At 41.4% G+C, this 27,990-nt stretch overlaps 1 protein-coding gene across 2 annotated transcripts; it reads left to right on the forward strand.

Annotated features, from left to right (window-relative positions):
• Positions 1-43: 43 nt before the first annotated feature.
• mtrr (5-methyltetrahydrofolate-homocysteine methyltransferase reductase) lies at positions 44-27,990 on the forward strand. Of its 2 annotated transcripts, none has more exons than XM_085172577.1 (15): positions 44-158; positions 1,141-1,285; positions 1,690-1,843; positions 2,016-2,133; positions 2,257-2,761; positions 2,852-2,965; positions 3,071-3,227; positions 3,320-3,408; positions 5,712-5,892; positions 10,960-11,002; positions 13,177-13,357; positions 14,018-14,136; positions 20,101-20,193; positions 24,026-24,220; positions 26,949-27,990. In XM_085172577.1, exons 2-15 carry the CDS (start codon positions 1,142-1,144, stop codon positions 27,091-27,093), a joined length of 2,238 nt encoding a protein of 745 aa, XP_085028703.1. In that variant the 5' UTR covers positions 44-158; position 1,141; the 3' UTR covers positions 27,094-27,990. The 2 variants fall into 2 exon arrangements, with proteins under 2 accessions (XP_085028703.1, XP_085028702.1); XM_085172576.1 differs by lacking the exon at positions 44-158 and adding an exon at positions 197-556.

The raw sequence follows: 27,990 nt of genomic DNA on the forward strand, positions 1-27,990 counted from the left end.
TAAAGTAAAAAGACACTTTTTTACAATATGGTTTCGCCCGATCTCGTTCAATCTCAGTCTGCGACCTGGTCTCGCGTGAATTGCAGTGACAATATTATAAAATTCCCTGGGAAGGGCAGGACATATTACTGTATGATTTTCATCGCACTTTTGTAAAGGTAAACACCCACAGAGAACTGAATACACTACATATATCTGATTTTAATTCCATATAAGCACATTTCACAAAGATTCGTGTTTTAAAGACGGGACTTATACTTTGACAACGTGACCTGAATGCGATGTGTCAGAATTAAGTTGTTAGCTGTCGCCTCTAACCAACTTTTAGCAAAACTTGTAACTTTGCTATCAATGTAAATCCGCTGCTTTTCACGGAAATGCATGAAGTGTATGAAACAGCACGCTAATACCCACGTGCACTATTATGGTAACTTCTCTAAACGTCAAGAAATGACGTAACGTCCGGTTACTATATGGTGGTGTCCAGGGCTGCGAAAGCTACGAAGGTTGTTCTGTGGCAGTCTGTCTGTCACCTGTCAAATGTTCACGCATGTTGGTAAGCCAAAACACCTGTAAAGACTACCTGTTTTTCTTTCCTTTCCTTAAAAAAAAAAAATATTACGGTCACTGTCATGTCCACTAATTCCATCTATGTATTGATGTAGCTTTGAAATTACTGTATGCGCCTCTGTATGTTTACCACAGATTACAAGCACAAATGTTTGTGATCAGAACTACATTAATACGCTAGATATGCAGTTAGAACCGGTCTACAAACACTTCCTTTGATTTCCTTTGTACGCTGTGGTAACATAGGTAAACAGTCTTTTTGTTAACCTAGCAAATCGACTTCTTAGTATTAGGTATGAGTAATGATATATTTGCATCTGTTGCTTCATCTTTGTTTTACATAATTCTGGCATCATGCTTGAGCTGACAACCCCTCATACCTGAGTGGACATAGCAAGTTTGTAAACATAAAAATGAATCAGCATTAGCCTCCTGGTTGTGTGCACTAAGTCCTTGCTGAAACACACGATCAGAGCAGCCATGGTCTACTGTGAAAATTGCTAATTATAAAATGGCATGTAGTTATAAACACAGTGCACAAATGACCTCTTTTCTGTATGGATTTTCTAGCATGCCCTGTGAAGTGAAGCCTCGGTTTGTGGTCCTGTATGGGTCTCAGAAGGGCCAAGCCCAGTCCATAGCAGAAGGGATAGCCGAGGAGGCGGAGGAGCACGGGCTGGTTGCTGATCTCAGCTGCTTGAATGACAACGAGAAGGTACATTCTAGCTTTGACTTATGTAGCGATCTTAGTCGTGTGTCGTGATGTACTTTTCCCAATTAATGAAGATATTGACCCTTTCTTCTTTTCTTTATTAGCATCTGTATAAAGGGAATTTTTACCATAAAGGCACCAGTTTAGGAATGGTAGAAAAAGATTAACACATGAAGGCCATAACACCGTAACAACATAAATATGTCAATAAAACAAATACAATCACTTTAGGTGAAGTACATATTTGTATAAAGTAAAATATTTACCAAGTCGCCCTCAGTTCAGCGATAGTTTAAAAAAGTTTAATAAAAGAAAAATGATACCAAACAACACATCAACAACATTTTAATAAATATGATACTGATTGATGGTTGTGTTTCTCTCGTCATTCACATAACTGGTTCCAGTACAATTTGGAGAAGGAGAGTGCCCCAGTGGTCTTTGTTGTTTCTACTACTGGAGATGGGGAACCGCCGGATAATGCTTTAAAATTTTTAAAGTGCATCAAGAGGAAGACCCTCTCCACTGACCACTATAAGCACCTTTCTTATGCACTTTTAGGTAAATTCTTTTATAAGGGTCTGTGGTAGCGCTCCTTGTAGCTCATCTACCCGTATGGGAGTTTAATTTGAAAAACATGTTTGTATATATCATCACGATGCAGAGCATTGCGCTGTTTACTTTCTGAACAGTTGCTGGAGAGTCTCAATCTGTTTCCCTTTGTCTGCTCCAGCTTTAGGAGACACAAATTATGCAAATTTCTGCAACTGTGGCAAGACCATTGAGCGCCGTCTACAAGAACTCGGAGCTAAGCAATTCTATGCTACGGGTTATGCAGATGATGGTATAGGGTAAGTTTTGCAGAGAAAGAAAATGTAAACATCCAACTTTCAGAGCACATGCAGACACATTAAACCCATATTGGTTTTCTTTTGTTTATGCTGCTGTCATTTTGTGAACTTTGTTCTCTCTAGGCTGGAGTTGGTTGTGGATCCCTGGCTTGGGGGACTGTGGAAAGCCATCAAAGAATCCTTATCAAAAATGGCTTCTGTTGGGACAGCTCACTTGAAAGAGAGCCCAGAGGATTCAACCAAAGAAACTCCAGATTCATCAGTTCCAGATGTCCAACTGAACCTCTTAAGTATCACTGACCAGCAGAACTGCGAGTCAGTCAGAGCATCTGTACCCGCGGACTCCAAATTTGCATCTGTTGCTTCATCTTCAGTTTCTGCCGCTTCTGATCTCAAGCCAGCTTCTCCTGCGGGGAGCCCTGGGTTGGCATCCCAGTCTGGTGACACTGCCAGTGTTTCCACATCAGCATCAAAAACACACACAGAGGAAACTGGAGTTCCCCACGTTGCACTGGCACACTCACTGTCATTCTCCGTGCCACCGCTATCTGAGTCCTCGCTCAATGTTCCTGCTCTGCCTCCTACCTATCTAGATGTTTCTCTTCAGGAGGTGGACACTATGGAAGAGGTGATGAATGTTCTTGCTGCTAGAACTTGGATTTAGCCCATGTTTCCTCCTTCACTGGCCACTATTTTTTTTATTTATATATATTTTCAGATTGTGGGGCCATTAAACAAAGAGGCTCTTCATCAGGTGCCTATATCCAAGGCAGTTCAACTGACCAGTGGAGATGCAGTCAAGACAGCACTTCACCTGGAACTGGAGATCTCTGTAAGCACGAGAAAAGATGCTTATTTAAATGAAGCTTTAATTAACCCCCAGTAAAGATTTAGATTGCAAGTTCAGTGTTGTAAGTTTCTTTTTTTCCATTCTCAGGCTTACCCAGTGTTGGCTTATCAACCAGGGGATTCCTTTGATGTGTTCTGCCCAAACAGGGCCGCAGACGTGGACCACATGCTTCACAGGCTGGGCCTTCACAGTCAAAGGAACCACCATGTCAATATTTCTCTGCAAAAAGACACTAAGAAAAAAGGTAATACTACAACTGGTACACTCTTGAAAATAACACACAATATGGACCCCATTAAGCTCATCCTTTTAATTTTCCTTCTTCTCCTCTTAAAGGTGCCCAGGTGCCACCCTACATCCCACAGAATGTTTCTCTGTTGTTTTTGCTCACATGGTGTCTGGAGATCAGAAGTGTTCCCAAGAAGGTACCATTTTCCCTATCTTGCTTTGCTGCTACTTGCTGCATAAACAAAGTCACTTTTTCATATGACAATCTGCTTGTTATTTTACTGTCTTAGCATAATAAAATGAATGTGTCTTTCTGACACCGCTACCAGCACGTTGTTTTTATTTGTTGTGTCAAAGCTGGGAGAAAAATGGGTCTAGTGTGAGTCAGCAGCGGGTCTGGACCCAGAAGATTTGCAGGTGTTTGTATAGTTTGGTTTAATACGCTCAGGCAAGGTTGGATTTACTAAGTCCTGGTCCAAAGCTGAAATAATCATTTAACCTCCGTGATCCCTCTGTTGAAACGTTAAAATTAAGTTCACATTTGGTGCGTGAAAATGTCAAATTGCCCAAGTGTTGAGCTTTCGTCAGTCTGTGAGCTTTGGCTGGCGATGTGGCCTGCAGTAGTTTCCTCTGATTCCTTAAATGTGATTCATTAAAAACTGTTAATGGTGAAGTTATTATTTTCACATCATCTTGTTTTTTTGATTGTTTGTTTGTTTTTAATTAGAGAGCTTAAGTGATTATTTAATGAAAAACAAAGAGAAAAAGTGAAAAGAAAATTCCATCTGGCATGAGCTGTATCAGTTATTTACTCTTCACTACACACTTGCAGAAAACATGACAGTATACGGTAATAACCCTAAAGCTCTGATAAGCACGTCATTGTAAATACTGGTCTGAATCCAGTGCTCGATTCCCTTTGAAACCCTTAAATTGCACAACATTTAAAACACAATTTCTATTTAATGATACACGCACACTACAGGTTTGCATTTATTTCAAAAAGGTTACATTTTCTGGGAGTAGCGGTGGTTGCTATTGTCACCTCACAGCAAGAAGGTCTTGGGTCTGAGTTTGCATGCTCGCTCTCCAGGTACTCCAGCTTCCTCCCACAGTCTAAAGGCATCTAAAGAGATTTTAGGTTATCTGATGACTCTAAACTGACTGTAGGTGTTATGTGATAGCCCTGCAACAGACTGGCAACTAGCAGCCCCGCCTCTTCCTTTTGATATCTGGCATAGGCTCCACTGCTCCATCTTGCAACCCAGAATAGGATAAATGGAAGAAAAAAGACGGATGGGTTACTTTTTCTCGTTAAGCATTTCAGAATATCTGACACGCTTATGAAACCCTGTGCAATAAAAAGTTGCTTTGTCATAATCATGAATTAAGTTAGCGAGCCATTATATATTGAATTCTGCTTGGATTTTATTTAAAGACTCTTTTTGAACTGCACCCAAAAAATTGATAAAGTGTCAGAAAGATGTAGAACATCTAAACGTTAACGGCTTCACTCAGTTCAGTTCCCTCAGAAGTCTTTATAGACGTTTTGTTCACAGCTTCCTCTATTAAATTCCTGCACAGAAATAGATTTTTTTTTTCCTGCCACTGTGTTGTTTGAAGACTTACAAGGCAGTAAATGTTTTATTTTACAACACCTGCCTGTGTAATGCAGGCACTTCAGCTGTTTCACTAAAGCCTGCAATTTTTAAGCTTCACATTTTTTCCTTTTTAGGATCGGGAAAGAAAATAACCTCTGGTTCTTTGGCAATGAGACTTCCCAGTCATATGTGTAGCAGCATCAAACACAGGCAGATATAGCTGTACATCCTGATTCTCCAATTCCGCTGAGAAATATGTTACACTCGATCCAGTGCAGCGAAGAACGTGCCACAAATCTTTGCATACATGCAGTCAAAGCTGTAATGAATCACTGAGATTATACAGAGCACTTCTTGACAAATACTTAGAAGTTCAGATTACAGCATCTGATTGATTCATGGTTGCAGACTAAATTTTAAGCAGAAGCGTTTTAATGTTTCTTTGTGATCACTTTAATCTTTTTATTTTAATTGGTGCCTACAATAAAAATAACAAGCAGTTACTAATCAAACTAATGAAATGCCGATTAAACCGCAGCATGTCCTCTGCAAATCTAACTGGGTAATTGATTGCATTAATCGATTTTTAGAACTTTGTTTGAGAATTAAAAGATTACTTCTTCGCCTCTGCTAGTTTCTCAGTAGTCTTAAAGGCCTTTTTTTCTCTTGTTTATAAAAAAAAGAAAATTATAATTTTGTAGTGGAAGAAATGGCTTTGTGCATATTAAAATAGCTGTGCTACATAATGGGGTTGGAGTCAGGGATCTGCCTGTTTAGATTTCAGACTTTGTGTACAGTGTGGCTGGCTCCCCTTTTTGTAAAAGTCACGACCATTGTGGCTGACGGAGGTGCAGAACAGCTTCGGGTGACAGCGCATCTGATTTCTGTGTCTCTGTCAGGCGTTTCTGCGAGCTCTGGTGGAGCATACAGGGGACAGCGTGCAGAGGAGGAGACTGCAGGAGCTCTGCAGTAAACAAGGTGCTGCAGACTACAACCTGTATGTGAGAGACCCGAGCCTCAGCGTTTTGGAGCTTCTTACAGCCTTCCCATCCTGCTCACCTCCTCTCAGCCTCCTTATAGGTCAGACTCCCTGCTGTTTGCTCACTCGGAAAATTTCTGTTTTTTTTCCACCGACTAACGGAGCGTATAATCATCATTGATAAAGTGATCTTTTCCAGGTTTTAATGGGGAATCTGAAAGCCTCTCTAAAATACACAGTGTGATAAAAATCACAATTTTAGTCATAATTTTGACCTATTATCATAGATAAGTGTATTTTATATTTTGGATTTTTCCAGTGTCTTCAAAAAAATCATTGCATTTTTTTTCAAACTTGCATGTTTAATTAAAACAAGTTTTCAATTTGTTTCAAGGAAATGGAGAATTACAATGATTGACATGAGAGTGGGATTTTGACTGCACCCGCACTAAGTGTCAGTGGAATTATTTGTTTGAGAACTATTTATTTCACTTTTAATAACACCTCGTGTTATTGTCGCGCCTGCCTTCTGTCTTTTGTGATTCAGAGTTTGTCTGACTGGATCATTTTCATCCAGTAGGGGTCACTGTAGCCTTAGTAAAGCCCTGTTCTGTGAGCACAGGCTCATGGTTGATTTGGTCAGAGCATTTAATTATACCTAATAGTCACAGAGAGGACATCAAGAGGCTCCCCAAAGGGTCAACGCACACTTCCTCGTCTCGTATTAAAATCTGCAGCTCCAATATTGTTTTGTTTCCAGTTTTTTGTAAATATAACGATATATATCAAGTCAAGGTATATATTTTGAGGTTTATCCATGATCTCGCATTGTGCTAATAATATTGATGATTTTTTTCCCCTGCTGTCTGCCACCTATCGTCTCCTTTTTTTGACCCTTGGTGTGAACTGTTGGTAAGAAACGAACATTTTCCTTTCAGCTCATTAAGACAGTTGGCTGGTCATTCATTCAGTATAGATCTAATAAGCTTTGACTGAAACTTAGCAGACAGTGAAATTAGTTGGCTACAGCTTCATATACAAGTTGAGCTGTCCTCTAAAACAGCTGTGTCACAGCTCCTGGCCTACCCCAATGTCAGCTATTTTAGGCCTACTTGCCAACCACAGCACCTTTTACTCTGGTGAACTGATGCAGAAATTGGCAACGGGGACAATCGTGCCCTCGTGAAGAATGCGGCGTTGCAGACCCCTCAGGGCAGCAGCTGTTATTTGGTATACTGGTAAACCACTGAGCTTTGCAAGGACACGAATGCACAGGGTCAGTTTGGATCATAGGTTAATGGTAAACTCTGACTCAGGGTGTCGCTGTTAAAGTACACTGCTGTATTTTTGCAGTGTTCTTGGTTCATTACCTCAACTGAAGGGGAGGCATTTGCTGATTAGGGTTTAGGCTGATTTACACTAAGTGTAAATAATGAGGAGAGATGTCTCTGGACCCACATGTCTTTGGCCAAGTGCAGGCTGGTTACAAAAGTAGATGCTGGGTCTAAATTGAGAAAGATGCCCACTTTTCAGAGCCAGATGTCGTGTTGATAGTTCATTGATTCGTACAGAGTGTTAGATAAAAACTTTGGGGTCAAAGCCCCTGGGAACTGAATGCTGTCCATGAGCATCTTTTTCAATTACTTTACAGCAGACCTCAAATGAAATCGTACCAAGGTGCAGTTTTCTTTTCTATTCTTTTACTTTTTTGCTGGACTTAAACTTGCAGAACAAAATAATCCTCACTAAAGTAAAGTAAAGGGAATATGTCTGTATCCCAAGAGGTTATTGGCCCTTCTGTTTTGAGGAAAAGCATTAAATTTAAAATGAAATTTCTTGGTCACAGAGAACGGATTGCATATCACTTCTATTCCCACTTTATTCACTTAAGTCGCCATAAAAACGCCACAGAAAATGTTTAAATGGTTTCGGAAAACCATGAGCTAGCAGGTCCTTCGTTCAGAAATAACTTGAAATTAGCATTTGTAGGCTATTAAAAACTGCAAAAACCTTCCTGAGGAGAATTTCACTTAACGCCTTAATGCTAACAACTTCTCTAATTCCATGCACAGCCAAAGAAACTCTCCATAAATCTCGAGAAGTATATACTTTTATGTGCAACCACATTTCTGTCTCATTTATTCTACTAAAATGGTACCTCTGCATATAAATTGCAGCACAGAGACTTTTGAGATGAAATAGATTATATTGTTGTGCACTATGATCGATGATACCGCTGAAAACATAGTGGGGATCTTGGGACTGTGCTTTTTTTTTTTTTTCTTTTTTCTTAAGCCTTTTTTGGATTACATATTTAAAAATGTATCTTCGAGCCACTGACTGCGACAAAAAAGCTTTGCATTCAGAGGGTTTTAAAAGTGATCCATCCTCTGTATCTACCACCAGTATCATTGCAGCGCTGTGATGCGAGATGATGGATTGATTGTCCTCTGATTCAGACATGTGCTGTCACTCTGTGATAGAAAGGCAGCAACTCAAGCTCTGCACAGCTGTGGAGGATAGCGCTAACATACACGATACACCCTCTGATGGAGAGGTGTACACTTGCACCGACTGAAAGGATCCTCAGATATTTCGTATGTGAGGATTTGTCCCATTAAGCAGCAACTCACTGTTGGTTTTTGAGAAACTTTAAAAACAGGAACGATTTATTTATCCATTCTGGTGCAGCTTAGCTCTAATTATCTCTAAAGATTTATTTACAGATGATTCACTGTGGGTTGTATCTCCAGTACATGCATATTGATTACAACTAAACAAGGCCGTCCTGTAATCTTGGCTCACCTTGTGATACGTTAATACATTTTAAGCCTCTAAGTCTGAAACATTTGGACTTCTTTCAGAATATAAGTCCTCTTTGCTCCGGCTAGTTTTAATATTATGAGTCATGCTGAATATTGGAGGCATCTCAAAGAGAAATACAAGACACTGCTATTTCTCCGACTTCAAATATATAACAAGGAATCTCGCAGCTTTTCAAATACTGACATGCAAAACTGCCCTTTCAGTTAAATTTACATCAAAGAAAAGAATATGTTTTCCCCATAAAATACTCTTTTTAACCTAATCTTCCAGGTTTTCTTTACACATCTGATTTTCTGTGATAGTGGAAATAATTTAATCACGACCTAATAATTTAGGTCGTGATTGTTTCACGACCTAAGATGGCAGGTCGTGAAACAATTACATTTCTTCAGCCACAGACATACTTACACATTCACGGGTACATCTTTCAAACTGCTCGCTCATGGATATATGTAATAAGCCAATCACGTGGGGGCAGCTCACTGCCTTCAGACATTTAGACATCATCAAGACAACCTGCTAACGTTCAACCCGATCACCAGAATGGGGAAGAAAAGTGATTTAAGTGACTTTGAACGTGACACGGTTTTTGGTGCCACACTGGCTGCTCCGAGTATTTCAGAAACTGCTGATCTACTGGAATTTTCCCACACAGCCGTCTCTAGGGTTTACAGAGTATGGTCCAAATATGAGAAATTATCCAGTGAGCGTCCGTTCTCTGGGTGAAAAGGCCTTGTTGATGACAGAAGTCAGAGGAGAATAGCCAGACTGCTTCGAGCTGATAGGACGGCAACAGTAACTCAAAAGACCACTAAGAACAACCAAAGTATGCAGAGGAGCAACTCTGGATCTACAACATGTTGAACCTTGACGCAGATGGGCTATAGCGGCAGAAGACCACACTGGCTGCCACTTCTGGGAGCTAAGAACAAGAAACTGAGGGTGCGGTTTTCAGGCTCCCCAAAATTGGGCAATGAAAATTGAAAAAACATTGCCTGGTTTGATGAATCTTGATTTCTGCTGCAGCATTCGGATTTAATTTAGTGTAAACGACATGAAAGTATAGATCCATATTGCCTTTGGAGTGCTGGTTACCCTACTGGAGGTGTTGTAGTGGTGTGGGGAATATTTTCTTGGCACACTTTGGACCCCTAAGCACCAACTGAGCATTGTTTGAACAGCACAGCCTACCTGAGTATTGTTGCTGAACATGTCTGTCCCTTTATGAACACAGAGTACCCATCTTCTTATTGTTGCTCCAGCAGGATAACACAATGTTACAAACTCAAATGATCCCAAATTGGGCTCCCAAACATGACAACGACTTCACTGTACTCACTGTACTTAAAGTGGTTAAAAACCCAATCGCAACCAAGTTTTAAATATCTTTATTTTCTTATGAAATGTATTAAAAAACATGTGCATTGCTTTTATTTAGTCTTTTAATTTATTAGCCGACTGTTCTTTACTGTCTAAAACTGATGTTAACCCCTGGCTCTGATTTTATTTTTCAGTTTTGTTGGTCCTTTCAGTGTCTGAGGGTATGTGGATAAATTATTAGTATCTAACTGCTGTTTCAGCAAAGGAGTTGCGTTTGTTTAAAATATCTCAGCGCAAAGAGATGAAATGGACATCAAAGTGCGGAGCTGTCTCTCTGAAACCTCTGAGCTGTTTAGATGTCAGAGAAATCCAGAAAGAGAGGAGAGAGCAGATTTAGACCAGCTGTTTGTCTCTCTGGCAATTTAGCAGAAAAATGTGTTATTGTACAGCCTCAGCTGGTACATATGGTGGTGCTTTACTTGTCCGGCTTCATCTATCACCGAGATACAAATAAAATGTAGCGAGTGCACAGCAAGCACGTCGCACAACTCTCAATCTCTCTCTTTGCCAGCGTCTAATCAGTGGTGCTGGGCACTAGATAGAGGATGGCATATCTTGTTGCTGTCAGGTAAAAAAAGTTATCTCAAACTCTTAAAAAAAGTTTTCCCGATGTAACTGACACCTCCTCGCATATACAATGTGTGCGACATATTACCCAAAAGAGGGCACCTTCATGGCTGGCATTGAAATAAGGTCTGCATAAGCAATCTGTTTCCTACTGGCTCCACATCTGGACACTTGGGATTCTATAACCCTGAGTTTGTAATTTCATAAATATAGAAGTGTGTCCTAGAAACAAGACTGTAACCTGGGTGGGGGTTACTGGGGATAGATTGGTAGGTAGGACGTTTCAATGGACCTAAATGACTTTCACATAATTCGTCTCCTCTCTGTGGTGATTGACTGCGTAACCAAATCTTAGCAAGACAGCGCGGTGATTGACATTTGTGCTTGCCTTTCAGAGCATTTGCCAAAACTGCAACCCCGGCCTTATTCAGCAGCCAGGTAAGGTGACAGAAAATTACACTGAAGAATATGCTTTGTACTGTAGAGCTACACAAGTGTGCTTTATCACCCACCCAAGTATGTCTGTTTTATTCTAAGTGGTCTTGGAAGCCTAAATCTTTAAACACTGGCTGGTGTTTTATTTCTGCACAACAGAACTATCCTGTTTGGTTTGGGGCTGGATTAATGCTGAACAGTTTCATTGGGGGGGTCTTGCATATTTCAGCACGACACGCATTTCAATTACTGTCTGCAAGCGTCAAGTAAATATGGTATTCTGATTTCATATACATTTTACATGGCTGTGCATGAATACTGCGTTACACAAGTATAATAGAAATCCATGTGTGTGTGTGTGTGTGTGTTGTTTGGTCTCATAGCTGCCTAACCTTGTTTTGAAAGTCTTGTTGCTGTTTTATTCCTACGCATGCATCATGATATATATCACTGAATGCCCAGGTTTGTTTATTAGGCACCACTGGACAAGAGAGTTTGAGTTTGCATGATAAAATATTGATTTTGCTCTGTTGGCAGCTGGGAAATGCAACAGCATCCACTGGAAATCTGCTATTTTGCCTATCCTTTCACGGGGTGCATTGAGCTTTTAAATTATCGGACATTAAGAGCGTTAAGGAGAGGGAGTTAATAACATGAGAGAGAAGCTCTGTTAACTTAATAAAATCTGGCATTAATATAAAATTAGATGTGTTGAGGTACTTAGAAATAACTTTATTTGAATTGTGTAGGGTGACAAATTAAAGGAAAAACCTGAACACTTATACCTACAGCAAGGGCATCCAGGGGCATGCAATGTTGTGTGCAGGGCATTGTGTTGGCTATGAGTGACCACCTCTAGTGAAGAAATATTTCTTTCCTGGTATGGGTTGTTTCTTGCAGCATGACAGTTCTCTCTTCCTTGGGGCACGAGGGGACATAGAGCACGAAAATTATATGAATCATATGGTGTGGCCTTTGTAGCTGCAATATTTCAAGCCAGATATACACCTTTTGGGAGATTTTAGGTTCAGCATGTTAGATGCAGTCTCCATCACCAAATGTGGGAGTATCTTTGGAAGAAGTGTGTTTCATCTCTCCAGTAGAGTTTCAGAGAATTCGTGCCATGGCACAGCGAAGCTCTTCTGGTGGCAATTCGAAAAACTTACACTTTATGTAAGTTTTTCGTATCTGTGGGAAGCTTGTTCTGGACTCCTTTTGCCAGACGTGCACATTATGTGGTATACATTAGTTTGAATGGCTGTTTGTAGATTTCATTGATAGGGAGAAACTGCATAAATGAACGGACTTTAAATATTGCATCAACTTTAGCTAGCTGTGCTTAGTTTAAATAGGCCAAGTGTTCCTTCTTTTTTCCTCACTTAGCTAGTCATTGATTCGCGCTCCCTTTTAAGCTAGTGCCCATTAGGTTTGCTTTGAGACTCATGTTGAACAGCAACATCTAACGCAATGTCAAAACTTCTCCGCTCCTCTCATTAGTCTCTCCCTTAGCTGCTTGTGTGTGTGTGTGTGTGTGTGTGTGCGTGAAGAGAGATGGGAAACGGACAGGAGAGAGTGGCTGTAGTTTATCAGATGGTGCAGAGACATTAGAGACCTGCATTATTGATGCTGTGGTCAATAGAGGTCTCCAGTGGCCCACAGGAACCGGAGAGCGAAGGATAAGAGTGTGCGAGAGTGCTCTAGCCGACAGTGAATAGAGAGGCATCTTTATCGAGGCAAATAAGACAGAAGCTTTTATTCTTCGAGAAGCAGAAATTACATTCTGGTTTGATTTTAAGAAAATATGTACACATATGTGTTTATTAGGAGGCTAATACACAGTATGATGTCTAAACACTACTAGATATAGTGGGTGAAAACTCTGTAAGGCTTCCTCCAAACTGCGTCATTTTACCACTTGTTGTGCTTGAGATATCACTAAACAGCTGAAATTGTTCAAAATGGGTAGCTGTAAGTAACGTCCATGCTGAAGTAATTGGCCTAAAATAATCTTTCCCAATTTTCTGCTCTCCCTGTGCCTCTCTGTGTTTCACTCTGTTTTCACTTCCTCCCTGCTTGTCTCTGTCTGTATGCCCTGCACACACACTCTCACATGCTGATGTTTCCCCCCTGTCTCTGCCTTTTTCCATCTCAAACCATCTGTGGTGCCATCTCTGCAGCTCTCGTCTTAGACACCCTGGAAAGCTTCATTTTGTCTTCAACGTGGTAGAGATCCCAGCATGCTCCGGCCGGCCCGCGGGGAGGCGAGGCTTGTGTACTGGCTGGCTGTTTGACCTCATCAATCCTGGCCTGGTTTTCCCTGGGAAGGCTGATTCGTCCAGCAACCCAGCGCTGCCAAAGGTAATGAGTAGACTGGGGTAAACAAAAGCTGAAAGTAGATTGTGCACATTTGTGGTCTTGGCTGATAAATTTCTAAGTGCTCATATTTGCTGGTACAAGCGCTGTAGGAGTTGCAAGCAAACGCTCATAGGGTGAGAAAAAATAGATGTACCCTTCTGGCTAGGTTGAAAACTTGCTACACTTTACTGGGCCTTACTTTTGTCTTTGTTTCGATTTTTCCAGTAAAATAGCAAAAGAGGTTGACTGCCCCATTCTCCTTCTAGTATTACGGTTCAAGAGGTACTAGAAGGGGTGGGGAAGCAAGAGTTGAGCACAACGGCTTGAAATTGTGCTGTGCTGGGCGTTAGGGATTCAGACAGCTTCCACTACGTGTTTTATGTCCCTCTGAAAACTCGGCTTTACTAGCTCAGACATGTAAAGAGAGTGAGCTTTGAGCCAGTTGTGTGTGGTTAATTAAAGTAAAGTAGTTTAACTTAGAGGAAGCAGTCTTCCCTACCACATACCCTATGGATTTCAATTGCAGCTCATGAGTTTTCTCATTAGTATATCTTAGAGTAAGAAGTAGATCAATGAATCGATTGGCAAGCCCACAGCGGCTCCTTGGCATTGTTGTAATTACTCTAATTATTGTAAATGCGCTCTAATATCCTTTGATGCTAGATCCATGTGAGTTTGAGACCCAACGCGTCTTTTCGGCTTCCCCCTGATCCATCAGTGCCCTTCATCATGGTTGGCCCAGGCACTGGAGTCGCTCCATTCATCGGCTTCCTCCAGCAAAGGTACGCTTATGTTTTTTTTAAGCACACAATAGAATATCAGCTTGCAACACAAGTGACTTTTTTCCCCAAATAAGAGGCTCATTGCATATTTTGAGATCTCCCATTTTGGAAATGTTTCCGTCAAGAGGATTCAAGTGCATGTAATAATGCACTTGAATCGGCGCCAAAAATCGCAGCTGAAGTGGGTCAGTGAAATGTCTGTGTCAAGCATCGGGTTATGTGCTGATTTGTGCAAAGTGTCGCACACACATTTCCAGCTGAAATTACGCAGCCTTTAATGAATATTCACAATGTTGAAGTGATGTTAAGTGCTCATCATCTGTGCATATTTTCTAGTAATCTGCAGAGACAATTAAATGAGACCCTTCTCAAAGCCGGTAAAAAGACCACGTCATGTACATCACATAAGCCATAACAAATCTAGCAGCGAGGGCTGCGATCACGTCAGGGATTATGTCAGGTGTTTTACTTATCTCTCCAGGAATAAATTACACTTTCTCTGATGCACAAATTTATGACTTCTGTAATAAAGGGCCAAGAGTTAAAGCAGCATGTGGAGTGATATTGATTTCAAAGTAAATTCTCCAGTAGGTGGTGGTCATGTTGGAGCAAATCATTGCTTGTAATTGCCAAAGAGGTGATTGGAGGATATTGACTGTTAGCTTAGTAGGCAGTAGTTCTCTCCAGCTAGTTAAACCATCGCTGCGCTGTACGTCTGTGATTGAAGAGTGCTCTCAATTAGAGGAAAACGTGACATTTTGTTTAATCGTCTGAATTGATGGCTAAATCGAGATTGCGAGAAGATGACCTGTCAGAAGGATTTAATGTGGTCCGGGCTGATGGCTGCGTGTTGAACCAGGCTTATAGCCACCATGAATTGTCAGAAAGCGCAGTAAGCCTTTTTAGTCAGACTGACATGTCTAACTCTTGGGTGGCTTTGTGTAAATGAGGTTGTGCCCCAGTCAACTCCAATTGTCTCTAAATCCCCCGGATGTCTGCTCTGTAGGGGCGGGTGGTGTCCTCGCGTGATTGCTCTGAGGTGACACGGCACCGGCTGAAGTGATGGCAGCGGTGGATTGTCTGCCGCAAAGATTCGGGGAAAGATGAGTGGTCATCTGGGGTGATGCTTTGCTAGTGCCTGTGGGATGGAGCGATGAAGATAGCACGTTTTCTGACTGACCTGATCGCAGCACTCACAGGCAGGCTCTTCTTCTTCTTAACGATAAAGGCTCAGCCAGAGGGACAGTGCTCTGATGTAAGGCACTGATATGAACAAATTAGTCTTACTTTCATCCTTACAGCAGAGGCCAAATTTTGCTCTCCAAAATGTAAATCTATAAAAATGCACATTTGAGTGTTTTATTACAGCAGCGGACGAGGATTTTGATTGATTTTTGCAAGGCTGCGTGTTCATTACGCACAGCCTCCTAATCAAATATGTCCTTAAAGTTCAGTTTTGTATCGTTATTTTTCTTTTCTTTTTCTATATCACGCGGCTTTTGACTGTTCCAGCATAAGCCCATGTGAATCAATTCATCCCAGCTGTCTCGACAGTCGCTTCTCCTCGTCTGCGTCTCTCATCTTCTCCCCTGCCAGCTGCGTATTCTGCTCGAGGATTGTAAAAACCTGTCGCGGTGCGCGGCATTGTGCACAATCTATCTTGAGATTCCCAACAAAGCCTCGGCGGCTGACGCTGCACTCTGATAGGAGATAACAATCACCAGTTTGTCAACGGGACGCCGTATCTGCCTCGAGGCCTGAGAAGGGCCCTGTTAGCAACAAAACAACACGGGGACACTTCGATCTTCCTACCTCTCCCCTCGTCCGCCCCCACTGTTAATCGATGGCTGTTTTCAAAAGTACTTTGTACGAGTTTGTAGCACTGGTAACAAGTAGAAGAAGAGTCTCTAAAGGTCAGAGGCTCACTTGGTGGTACCAGGAGATTTTAATAAGGGCCTCCAGTAGTCTGGTATTGATTGCTGTTGTGTTCGTGGAAGGATTTTATGGAGAATGTGATTTTCAGCGTCTTTCAGTTTAGCTGGGAGCAGTGACAGTTAAACAAATATTGTATTTTAAGTGAGTGGTTTGCCTTAATCCTCTTAGAAGCCATAACATAACAAGTTTTTCTTTTGGAGTGAAAAAAAAGAATCTTTTTTCCTCAGTTTTAGGTGCACCAGTAGGCATATTTGGTACATTCAATACAACAATTTGAATTAAAGTTTGTGTTTTTGTGTGAGCAAATATTTAGCTTCCATTTATCAGTTCAAACAGAAAGCTGACTACAATTAGGCAGCTTAAGCATCTTGCTTCCGTATTATGAAAACATTTTGAATTCATCACTTTGGATGTATATTGTAATTCTGCAATGCAATTTCAGTGATTAAGTCTCAAGCTGTTGTTGTTTTTTGGCTCTTTTGTATTTTTTAGAATGTAAAAAGGCACTCAGTGCCACTCGCATTGAGCTGCAAAGATGAAAATGAAAGATATGAGGTAATTGTGATGTTTACCAGGCCTTAACCTCAGCTTCCCTTGCAGTTTCCCCTCCTGCTGATCAACTGAATGGCGCTGAAAGGCAACCGCCTCTGATTTCGACCCCAAATGGAGTGCTCTGTAGATGCTGCATTCCCCTGGGATTTTATTGCAGGCTGTTATAGTGTGGGTATGTGGTGTGATGTGATTTGTATTCAGGGAAAGGCGCCGGTGTGGTCTACTCAGAATGGAATCCAGGTTTTTCATATTGGTATTGATCCCTTTAGGGCAGGCGGCGAGAGCAGAGACGAGCCCGCTAAAATGAGTTTACTTGAGGCTGTTTGCAGATCAGAAGAATCTCGTCCAGGATGCTAATGGACGGGATCTGAGCGTTCGGATGAAGTCAGCCAGACAGCTCTGTTACCCAGTCTCAGTTGCAGGCACAAAGTTCAAACAGATGTATTCCCTGAATCTTTCTTACTGGTCAACTTTACATTTAATTAATGAGAGTTAAGCTTTGTTTTTAGTATTCGCAGTCACACTTGCGCATTGATTTGTTTTTGCCAATGGCTAATTAGTGTAGCGCTACAACAAAACAATTGATTAATCTCTTCATTATTTTTTTTAAAAAATGTAATCAATCTGGTAATCCTTGAGTCTATTAAAATATCAGAAAATACAACCTCATTTCCAGAATAACCTGGGATGCTGTGTTAAATGTAAATAAAAACAGAAAGCAATGATTTGAAAGTCATTTAAACCTTTATTTGGTTCAGTGTACTGCAGAGACTGCACAGATGCCAGCAACATGCATCAAAACATGAGATGGAGGAAATGAAATTCAGAGATGTGTTATGCTAAATAGACACTTCATAAACATTTCATTCCCCAATGAGTAACTGGCAACACTTTAGTGAAATGAGTGGCAATGAATAGAAACTCCTATGGAGATGTTTATTTATTGATTTTGCTTTTCCCAAAATAAAGAGAAGGAGGGTATGACTGCTCTTTGGAAGACTTGGTGGGCAAATAATTCAGCAATTTCAGGATAAAAAAAGTATTATTATGTAGAATCTGTGGTACATCATATCAGTAAAATCACAGTATACAGGGAGAAATCAGTTATGATTTTTCTGTTCTTCAGAAACAGCTTTGAAGACACGTCTCTGTTGTGAAAATCACCGCGTGGGCCCAACAAGACTTTTTTCAGTGTCAGTTTATCACAGAATCCAGGATTGCAAGTTAGATCTGTGCCTTCCAAGGGAAATCCATACATAAACAAGATTTAGAAATTGACCCAAGTCAATTTAAGACAGACTGAGGGGAAGTGGAAAAGTGTCCTGTGGTCTCGCCAGTCAATATCTTAAATTGTTTTTGGTAATCGTGGACGCCACGTCCTTCAGGCTAAAGAGCAGACGAACCATCTGGCTTGTTATCGGCACTCAGTTCAATGCGAGCATCTTTGATTGTATGGGGGGAGGGCATTATTGCACATGGCTTTATAAACTTGCACATCTGTGAGCGCGCCATTAATGCTAAGTTAAGTTTTGGAGCAGCATATGCTGTCATCCAGACACTTTACTTTTTCGGCAATACTTTAATTATTTTAACAAAGCAAGTGCTGAACCATGGTTTTCATGTTTTTTCAGCAGCCTGCCTTCTTAGTAAAAAAACAGTTGGAGAGTGGTAAATTTAGTTACTTTTCTGCAATGTGGTAAACATAACTATATAGAGAGTTTTTAATGAGATTTATTACTGGCATCACATTCAAAATTAGCATTTCTAAAAGGAAAAACAAAACGTCAGAGTTCCAGTGTTTACTATGTTGTCTTTATGCAAGCTGTAATTAAATATGAGGGCTAATAGACCTGCAACTCATAGATTCTGACCTTTGTGTACAGTTTACATAGTGTTGTTTGGAAACACTGTAATTAAGAGTTCTTTGTGGTCTACAGGCCAAAGTGACTTCTTTGTGTTGCCGAGTTCAAATTTATATTAAAACAGTACAAATCTTTTAAAAAACAGATACAAGTGTCCGCTACCTTTTTAAACCAATTCAGCGACCTATCATCCAATAGCATAGTGACAATAAAATCCAGTCAGTCTTCTGCTAAATTTAGATTCTTCCTGGCTTTGACTCAAACCTTTGTTTTTGTGCAGTGGATATCGAATATTTCATCTCGCCTTTCCAATCAAAGATGTTTCCACCTTGTTTATGTCATCTGCATCATGCTGTTTGAATCATGCTGTTTGAACCGTCTCGGTTACCTGAGTCTTATTAGCTGTTGTTGTGCAAAAGCAATCTAGATTATTTATTGTTCCCTCGTGAAACATATCCAGTCCAGTTCTAACCCGTGCCTTTAAAGGAGGTCTTGCCCACAAAACTGCCTCCAACTCCATGCAAAAATATCTTTTGCCTGGAGATTCACGTGCAGTTGGCTTGTTTTCTTATCCACATCCTGAGTCTTCGTCTCTGCTCATCTTGCAGTTTTAGTCATAGATGTGAGATGACTCAAATTGTGTCCAGTAGGTGAAAATGTCCAAAGATCATTTAAAAATATTTCGATAAATGTAGTTCATTTTGTCTTAATTTTGAGGTTAGTCATTTATTTTTTGTGCTGAAATACTTATTAGATTAACCAGCAAATGATTTCAGCACAGATTTAAAAGTATTATCACCTCTTTAAGCACAATATCCCTCCATTAGTCTGAGGAGCTGGCTGCCATTTTCATTTTGTGATAGCTGGAAAACACAGCAGGATTCAGTCTGTCTGTGAACAGCAAAGGATGGGATTTAGGGAAACAGGCACCGTATCCTCGGAGCGCAGCGGTGCAGCACAAAGAGCCCAGTCTCAGTGTCTCTCTGTGGTATTTCTCAGCCCCTTGTCATGGTTGGTCACTTCAGCTAGCCCCTCCCCAAATCACCCACCCACAGCTAGGGTAACAGATAATGCCGGTCTCTTTAGACAGTCAACTGACTGATGGCATCATGAAAGGTTGGAGGTCAACTGTTATCTGGGAGAGAGCTGTCACCTTTGCGGCAGGTGTGTGGCACAGATAACGGCATCCTCAGAGCCGCTTTGTGCTGCTGCATTGCTGTTGCCTGCAAAGGACTCTGGGAGATTTGCCAAACTCCAAAGCCACAAGAGAAATCACTTTTTCAGGAGCAGTTTTTTTTATGTTGTTGCACTGAATAACAGACACACATAAATGTAGGAGTAAAACTTGTACACACTCACACACTGAGCCCTAGTTTCATTTTCAGCAGCTGCTTATTGTGATGGAACCTGTGCTCGGGTGGAATTTAATAATGCATATAATGTCCTTCCTTAAACACACAGGTCGTCTCTGTGCACATGCCACTCCTGTCATTACAGACAGTGCTCAATAGCGTCACGTCTTCTTTAGCCTTTTGCTGTGACGAAGGACTCTCCTCCATCGGGCCTGTGTCTGTTTGTATTGATTGACCACTAACATCTGTTGTTTGACTTTCAGAGAGGAGGAGAGACAGACGAACCCCGAGGCCATATTTGGAGAGACCTGGCTGTTCTTTGGATGCCGCCACAGAGACCGAGACTACCTGTTTCGGTAAAGTGTATTTTTCCTTTCAGTTCAGTCGTCATTCAGACCCACGTACCTTTTGTGATTCAGATTTAGTCCTCTCCATAACCCTCTTTACCTTGCTGCTGCACTTCTCCATGTATTAAAATCTGTGACCTGCATAATGAAGACTGCAGTCTGAATGTACAATGTGTGAGTTTTATTATTCACTTATATATATCTATATCTGTATATTAAATGTTAAATGCTCAGGGTATGCTCTAAGGTGTTTGGGAAGAAAACTAACATGCATACGCAGCTACTTTACTTAATGTTGCAAGATCCTCTGACCTTTTAACATGGTTTGGTTTATATAGCTGTTATCTGGAAATTCCTAGAATATCCAAATAATATTTTAAAAATTAAAGCATTAAAATATGTAATATTAAAGCTCCACTAAAGGTATATTTTATAAAAACATGGGATCTATGGTCTGGTTAATATTGGTTTTAGGGATAATTACCATTTAATTTATAAACGCAAATGGATGGTGAACACAGTCAGTCCCAGCAAGTCTACTCAGAACTCACTCAAGTGGTTGTATTCTGGTTATAAATACAACCAATGTCATGTTACAGTGAAATCCAACCTTTAGTGGAAGACTCCAGGTTATTGCCAATTTGACTCCCCCAATGCCATTTCAAAGGCAACACCCACTGTTTTCCCTCAGGGGGTCTGTAGCATTAGGATCACTTTTAGCTTCTCTTAATTCATTGTTTTAGCCTATAAATCAAATTCTGACTGTTTTAGTTCACTTTTATATTCAACAGCCTTAAAAGCTGTAAAAAGCTTTAAAAAGCATGTAGTTAGCAAGTTAGCATGTGGTGGTAAAGCTTGGTTGGTGGTTTTATGGCTTAATACTAAATATTTTCCACAACAGATACGGTGCAGAATCCACAGCTAAAAATAGATAAATAAAGTAAATGTATTAGACTTTAATTTGTCTGCTGCCCAGACCTCCAAATGCAACAGTTATGTTAGCCATAGCGGCTTTAAATGTCAACAGCCAAACCTAAACAGATTCAATATTTGCTAATGGATTTAGACTCAATGAATGGTTCTACTCAGTCACAGCTCGGCTCTATTTTTGTTTTATCAACTGAAGAAGGGGTTGTTTTCTGTGTCCCCCCCCCCCCCCCTTTTCTCTCGCCCTTTATTTTCTTTAAAAAAAAATTAAGATCTGAAGGACCGCCCCCCTCCCTGTAATGAGCTTTGTTCATCTCAAGTAACATTATCTTGGTTGTGTGAGGAGAGTTGGACTGGAGCAAACAATGAGATGGACACAAACACACACACACACACACACACACACGCTAACAGGGAGCAGAGGAGATGAGTGTTACTAGCGCAACTGTAAATGACAGAACAGACTCTGACACAGTGCTGAAATCAAACAGTTTCACATAAAAAGCCTTCAGTTTCTTTTTACCTTCTTTCTCTTTTGGGTGGGAAGAGAGCGGTCCCTTTGAGGAGGGGAGGTCCCAGAAGGCACTGGTAGTAGAAACACTGAGAACATTTAATGGTTTAGATTTCAACGCAGGCACTAGGTTGTATTATAACGCCAATCTTAAGTTTGATCCATTTAAACTGTACTAAATATTAAACCACCGCTCTTGATTTCTGAGCCGACATCAGCCTCAGAGGAGATCTTTGCTCTGATTAGTTTGTTTTGGCTTTTCTCTCTCCTGACTCCATACTAATTGATCAGCTCTTGGTAGTACCAGCAGTGAGCGTGTGCTCAACACCGGTGAGCTGATCGAGTTCTTTTGCAGGATTAAAAAGCATGAATGGGTTAGCATCCTTAATCAAACAAGGATAGATCACAGAGGATGTTGTTTGTTCGCTTTTGTTTCCTCTATCTCATAGTTAAATATGAACTCGCAGCCAGGTAGCAGGCAGTGTTTGCTCACAGTGTGGGCTTCTCTGATGAATACCCCCACAGTGTTGACCAATATGATTAGTCTGTGTTTTATGAGCCACCCATGAAGCGTTGTACTTAATTTAAATAGGTTAGCTGAATGAGAACAACATGCCTGCAGTTGAATTGACTGCCTGCATTCATCTCTGCTGGATCTCTCTTAAATTAAGTGCAATTTGATGTCTGGCATTGCCCTGGAATGCAAAAACCTTCTTAGCATAGTCTTTAATGTTTTTCTTTTTTTTGTATAAACGTCCCAGATTTTAAAAGAAAAGTTCAGCTGCCTCTGTCAGAATCACAGGTCGAAATGTAAACTTGCATATATTGCTTTTAATGCTTATAAATATTAAGAAGAATGTAAAGGCAGGATGTGACCAACCCCTCCGGTCGTGCTCTGAATGCAGAAGACAAACGAGGCTCGTGACACGCCTCAATCAGCCGCAGCACTTAACATCCCTGCGCGAGATTCATGCTCATCTGCCTGCATGCCACATCAAACCTGTCCTCCCCTTTCGCCTCTGCCGCACTTATCCTCTCCCCCCGCCCTCCCTGCGACGCCTCAGCCTCTTTATGGCGTGTGATTTCACGCTGTAGGGAAAACACGACTGGAAGGCCCGCTGGGTTCACGTCAGGGTCCGGGAAATTGCCATAGGCTGTTACGTGTCGAAGCACACAGAGGAATCTGGCAGTTTTTGGCTCTCATAAAACCCTGGGTTGTTGTGTGTTTCTAAGAAGTCAACTGTCATTTATCATCTGCCGGCTTCTGCTCGCACGGTTATCAATCTGTGATGATTTATATTCAGACGTCAAACAAACAAACTCGGCAATCTTTCTCCTTGTTATTCATCTGGTCGCTCCTGTGTTCAAACAGACTTTGTAATCACATATCTTGGTCAAAAGATTTTTTCCTCGAAGGAATTTTTTTTCCTTTTTAATTTAATGATGTCTCTAAATGAAGGTTAGATGGTAAACACGCTGCAGAAGAACTAACAATTCTGGACATTTCAAATAGAACAAAGGGCAACAGTGCTCGCCTCTCCCTTTAGTATTCACACCACAGCGTCTCTGTGTTATCAAAAAATGCCTTATTTTAGTCTAGGGGTTACTGCAAAACACAGACCCCCCCGAGGCAAAGACCTTCACCCCTGATCTCGGAGCTGGGGCTGTTATGACTGTGTGCGTGTGTCTGTGTGTGTGTTTCTGCTCATTCCGACTGCTTAACTTTAAACAAGATGCTCTGAGCCACAATAAACCTTACTCCCTCACCACCTTCCTCCTGCCTTCCCTTCCAATAGCACCCCAGGCCCTGTAAAAACACTGAGGCAGAAGAAGAAGTAGTTGGCAAGCAAAACACAGATAGAGCGCAAGGTTACACCCCACTGCCAGACTGGGAGGATTGATTGTAAAAAGATGCTTATAACTGTGACTCGACCTTGCTTATGAAATCCATATTTTTTTTCAGGCTTCTCTTGTTAAAGAAGACAAAGTGGTTGTCTGGCACATTTTTGCTCAGACCTTTTGTCCATCAGTGTTCGGTGTTGAGCTTGACAGTATTTTTTATTTTTTTTTTGGTTCATAGAAAACGTTTGTAGTTCCGGTCATGTGAGATGGTGGAAACCATTGCTAAATATCCCACGGGAGTGTTGGATGTGAAAGAATAAACAGCCAATGAAAAAATGTTCAATTAAATTGGGGGTTTTTCTTGTAAAAAGCACATAAAAGTGCTGTCTCTCACAGTTGCTCCCATTCATGTATCGCCTGATCTTTGCTCTGCACCAGCAGCTAAAACCGAGGCCTCCCGACTGCTTTTGACAAGTCTAATCATCACAAAATGAGGAACAGACTGTCCAAGATTACAAGAATAACTTTAATAACCTCTGCTTGCAATTTGTCTTGTCCCAGAGAGGAACTTGAGGGCTTTGTGTCCAGAGGTATCCTGAGCCACCTCATGGTGTGTTTCTCCAGGGACCACGGGGAGCACGAGGACGCCGCCACCTCAGCCGCACGTCCCAGATATGTCCAACACAATCTGCTGCTTAACAGCCAGCACATCACTGACATCATGCTCAAACAAAACGGTTACCTCTATGTCTGCGGGTAAGAGTGACACACTGGATCTTATTTCAGCCTTAATTCGTGTTGAGTGATGGTTATTCTTTTCTTTGTTTTGTTTTTTGTTTTGTTTGACGTCCACCTTGTTCGGCTTTATCATGTTCCGGCTGCACTTCTAAGTTTATCACAGGCTGCATCTCACTCACAGCTCCTCTTTCTAACACTTAGCCCTGGTTTTGTCACATTGCTTTGCTTTGCAGTATAGATTCCTTTCTATGCTCACGTTTGATGTTCATAAATTTCACATTTCCAGTTTGTATTTTTATAATAGAGTAGCTGATTTCCAGTTCAAAATGTTTCTTAAATATTGTATATTGGGCCTTTGTGCAGCCAGTGTCTGAAACAAGACATTTCTGCTCCTTTCCCATTAAGCCGGCTTTCTCCTGATAACCTGACCCACACAAACAGAAGGTTGGTAAGAAGGTCACTGGGGCTGCTGTGCTCACAGCCGGAGCTGTGAATCCTGTGAAGCCAAACTTTTGGCTCACTGGATAATTGCACATATGAAACTTCAACTTTTTAAATGTAAGAGAAAGATAGATGAGAGCTAGATTGTTTGGGTGGTTCAGGAGAGAGCGAGGGTTCACAGACTGGCAGTTCGGGGGTGTCCCGTCTACCTGCGGAGAACTGTTGTCAGATGGAGGCAGTGTTCAAGCATTGTACAAAATACAAGGCTTTTGGTGTTGTCGGTCCTTCAGCCAGCTGCAGACAAAGTTATAACATACAGAGAGCTGAAGTGAAAAAGTGTAACAAAGAATGTGGCCACTGACGCCACACTGCGCTTTTTGTGCAGTAATTTTGATCTTTGATGTTTTTTTGTGGTTCTCCCATTCCTGTGAACTCTGCTGTCGATCCCTCACTTATTCCGGCCCACTTGTCGTCCAATCAGCAGTCAGCAGTTGCATATGTCATCCGCTTCCAGCGACGCGCAGCTGGGATATTTGGGGGCGGGTGAGAAGCCCTCTCTGTCCAAAAGGAAATGTGTGCGCAGACGGACACATTTGTGAAACTATAAGTTACATTTTAGTTGTAGTCGTGGTGAAATATATTCTGAATGTGGTTTATTGTGTATAAAGCCAGTGCTTCCAAATAAAGTTCCTGTAGTTATTCCAGACCTGTGGCGTATAACACCATAATCAAGTTCATCATCTCTCACAGAAGTAATTTTTGGGTAACTTTGAAATATGGGCAGCATTTGGGATCTAGGCTGTGACTCTGTTAGGCTGACTATGTGCCAGCGCACACAGAACACGAGGCAGAAAATTTGAGTCAGGCTTTCTGAGTTAGCGTGCAGGCTTCTCGTCAGTTTTGCCAAGGACTCCTGAGTCACTGAAGACAATCCAGCTCAATCTGGTGCTTTCAGAGTGGTCGATAGCAAGTGTGCAGCGAATGAGCATAAAATCCATAAAGCACATATGAATGAAACCTTTTTGTTTATCCGCTCAGCATGCAGTCATCCAGAAAAATGTAGACACTAAAAAGTAATGAAGCTTTGTATTTTATATGACCACCTTTTGGCTTGTAAACGGCAAACACTCGCAGGTATTTGGCAGGTACGTTGTTTCACGCCTGCCGGGGAATTTGCCAGGATTCTAATGTGGGTTTACAATCAGGAGCTCTTTTTAAACCAATTCTGCCTTAATGCGTTTAAGAAGACCCCTGTTTATGACACGTTGGCTTGTTTAGACTAAACCACACCACCCCGACGTGTGATTTCTACAAGGTATGGCAACGTTGTGGAATCAGAGAGGCGTGACATCTAACGCGGCGGCGGCTTCCCGCTGCTCTGACTTTTACACAGGCTATGATTCGGCTCTGTCACTTGCCTCTGCAGCTGGCTTGAAGGAGCAACAAGAAAGCCTTCCCATTCTGCCTTTGTACCTTTTATGCAGAAAGCTACGGGCAAAATAAAGGTGTAATATTCCCACCTTGAACATGCTCTGTGAAGAGGTTTCAGTTGTTTCATGTTGTCTCTTCGTGTAATCCCAAACTCGGTTGATGACGTTGAGATCAGGGCGCTGAGGGAGCAATACCATCTGTCGCAGGACTTCTTACTCCTCTTGTCTTTGAAGATATTTCTTTTGAGTGCGACTGTAATGTTTGGGTGCTTCATCATGAGCTCACCGATGGATCAAACAAAGCACCCTACAAGAAAATCTAATAATTTAGTGCTGAATAGCTTTGACATGAAAGTACAACGAGGTTTTTTCTGAGTGATAGACGTGGCTTGTTAATAAGAAAGATAACTCTCTGTCTTCTTTTTTCTTTTTGCTTAAACAGAACAGAAAATAATTTTTCTGACATCTTTGCAACTGTTGCCTTCACTCAAATGGAGCATTATGTTATCATTTATATTGCATGTGCAAAACTGACATGCCAACTCATATATGCATGATGTAGCTACATACCACATTCCTTTTCTCATGTTTCACCCTTCCCCACCTTGGAGTAGATGACTTTTGAAACGTCAGGCGTGTGGGAATTTTTTAGAGTCAGAAAATATCTCAGTTGGATGATGAATCTCACCCAATACGACTGCTACAGCAAGATGGATATTTCAGCTATTTCCTTCCAGGATAGACTCCAGCACCGGCTGTGCTCAGTGGTTTTCTAAAAGATTGCTTGCCGCAGCGTATAGACGTATAAAAATCCTGTCGCTTGATTATATTGCTCTTTTGCCTATAACGACTTCTTTTTTTCCTCCTTTCTGCAGGGATGCTAAAAACATGGCTAAAGACGTGAATGAGACCTTCATGGAAATAATTAAAACGGAGCTGCAGGTGGACCAACTGGAGGCCATGAAAAGACTGGCAAGGCTTAGAGAAGAGAAGCGCTACTTACAGGACATCTGGGGCTGACAGTTGATGATTAGATAAGGGCACTTTGCAGGATTCACGGGGCTTTCTTAAACCTTCTTTAAAAAAAAAAAAATCAGCATCCTCAGCTGTGACCCAGAGAACCATAAAATTGTGGTGCTGAAGCCTGGAGATAGTTTACACAACTCAGTGCTGCCAAGAAGGAATGCACCACACTGACCCGGGGATATCGGTTCACTACACCATCTTTGGCTTTGCTTTTTGAACAGAAATGACCTTGGTCAGGGCAGTGGTGCTGCAGATTAGTCCTGCAGTGTGGAAATGCTTTTAGTGTAGACAAGCCTCCTCCGTTTGTCCTTGCTTGGGGAAAAAAAAAGAGGCATTTACTTCCGTTGGCTGTGATGGAGTGATTTCGATGGGGTCGAGAGCGGGATATCGCTCCTGCGTAGATGGAAACAACTCAGCAATCTGTAGCTGTTAAACAAAACACACTGGAAATGGTTTATGATCATTTAGGTATAAAAGTTTGGCTGTTCTTTGCAAAACTACTACGCCTTCTTCATTTTACCGTAAGTCTCAAATTTCAAATGCAGGTTTTAATGTATGCGATCCTAAAAACGGCTGATTGACAGCTGTATAATTTAACTCCACAGAGATGAGGGAGGATTTTCAGTCATTTATCATTACCGCGTGTCAAGACTCAAGCACAGAGGGCGTGATTCTCAATGATAATGCAAAGGCCCGACTAGAGCAATTTATCTAACTGACTTTGTTTGTGCCTGTCTGCCCCCGCACACCCTGCAGAGTGCCAGCTTTGGAGGCAGCGAACTGCAAACTTTTCTAAGTCCCAAAAAACCGACTAAAACCTCTCAAACTGTGGGTAAAACAAACACATCTGTGCTTTGTGTGATCGGGAAATAAAAGACATTTCACAGTAAA

Source organism: Neolamprologus multifasciatus, chromosome 9 (assembly GCF_963576455.1).
Source record: "Neolamprologus multifasciatus chromosome 9, fNeoMul1.2, whole genome shotgun sequence".
Classification (NCBI taxonomy): Eukaryota; Metazoa; Chordata; class Actinopteri; order Cichliformes; family Cichlidae; genus Neolamprologus; species Neolamprologus multifasciatus.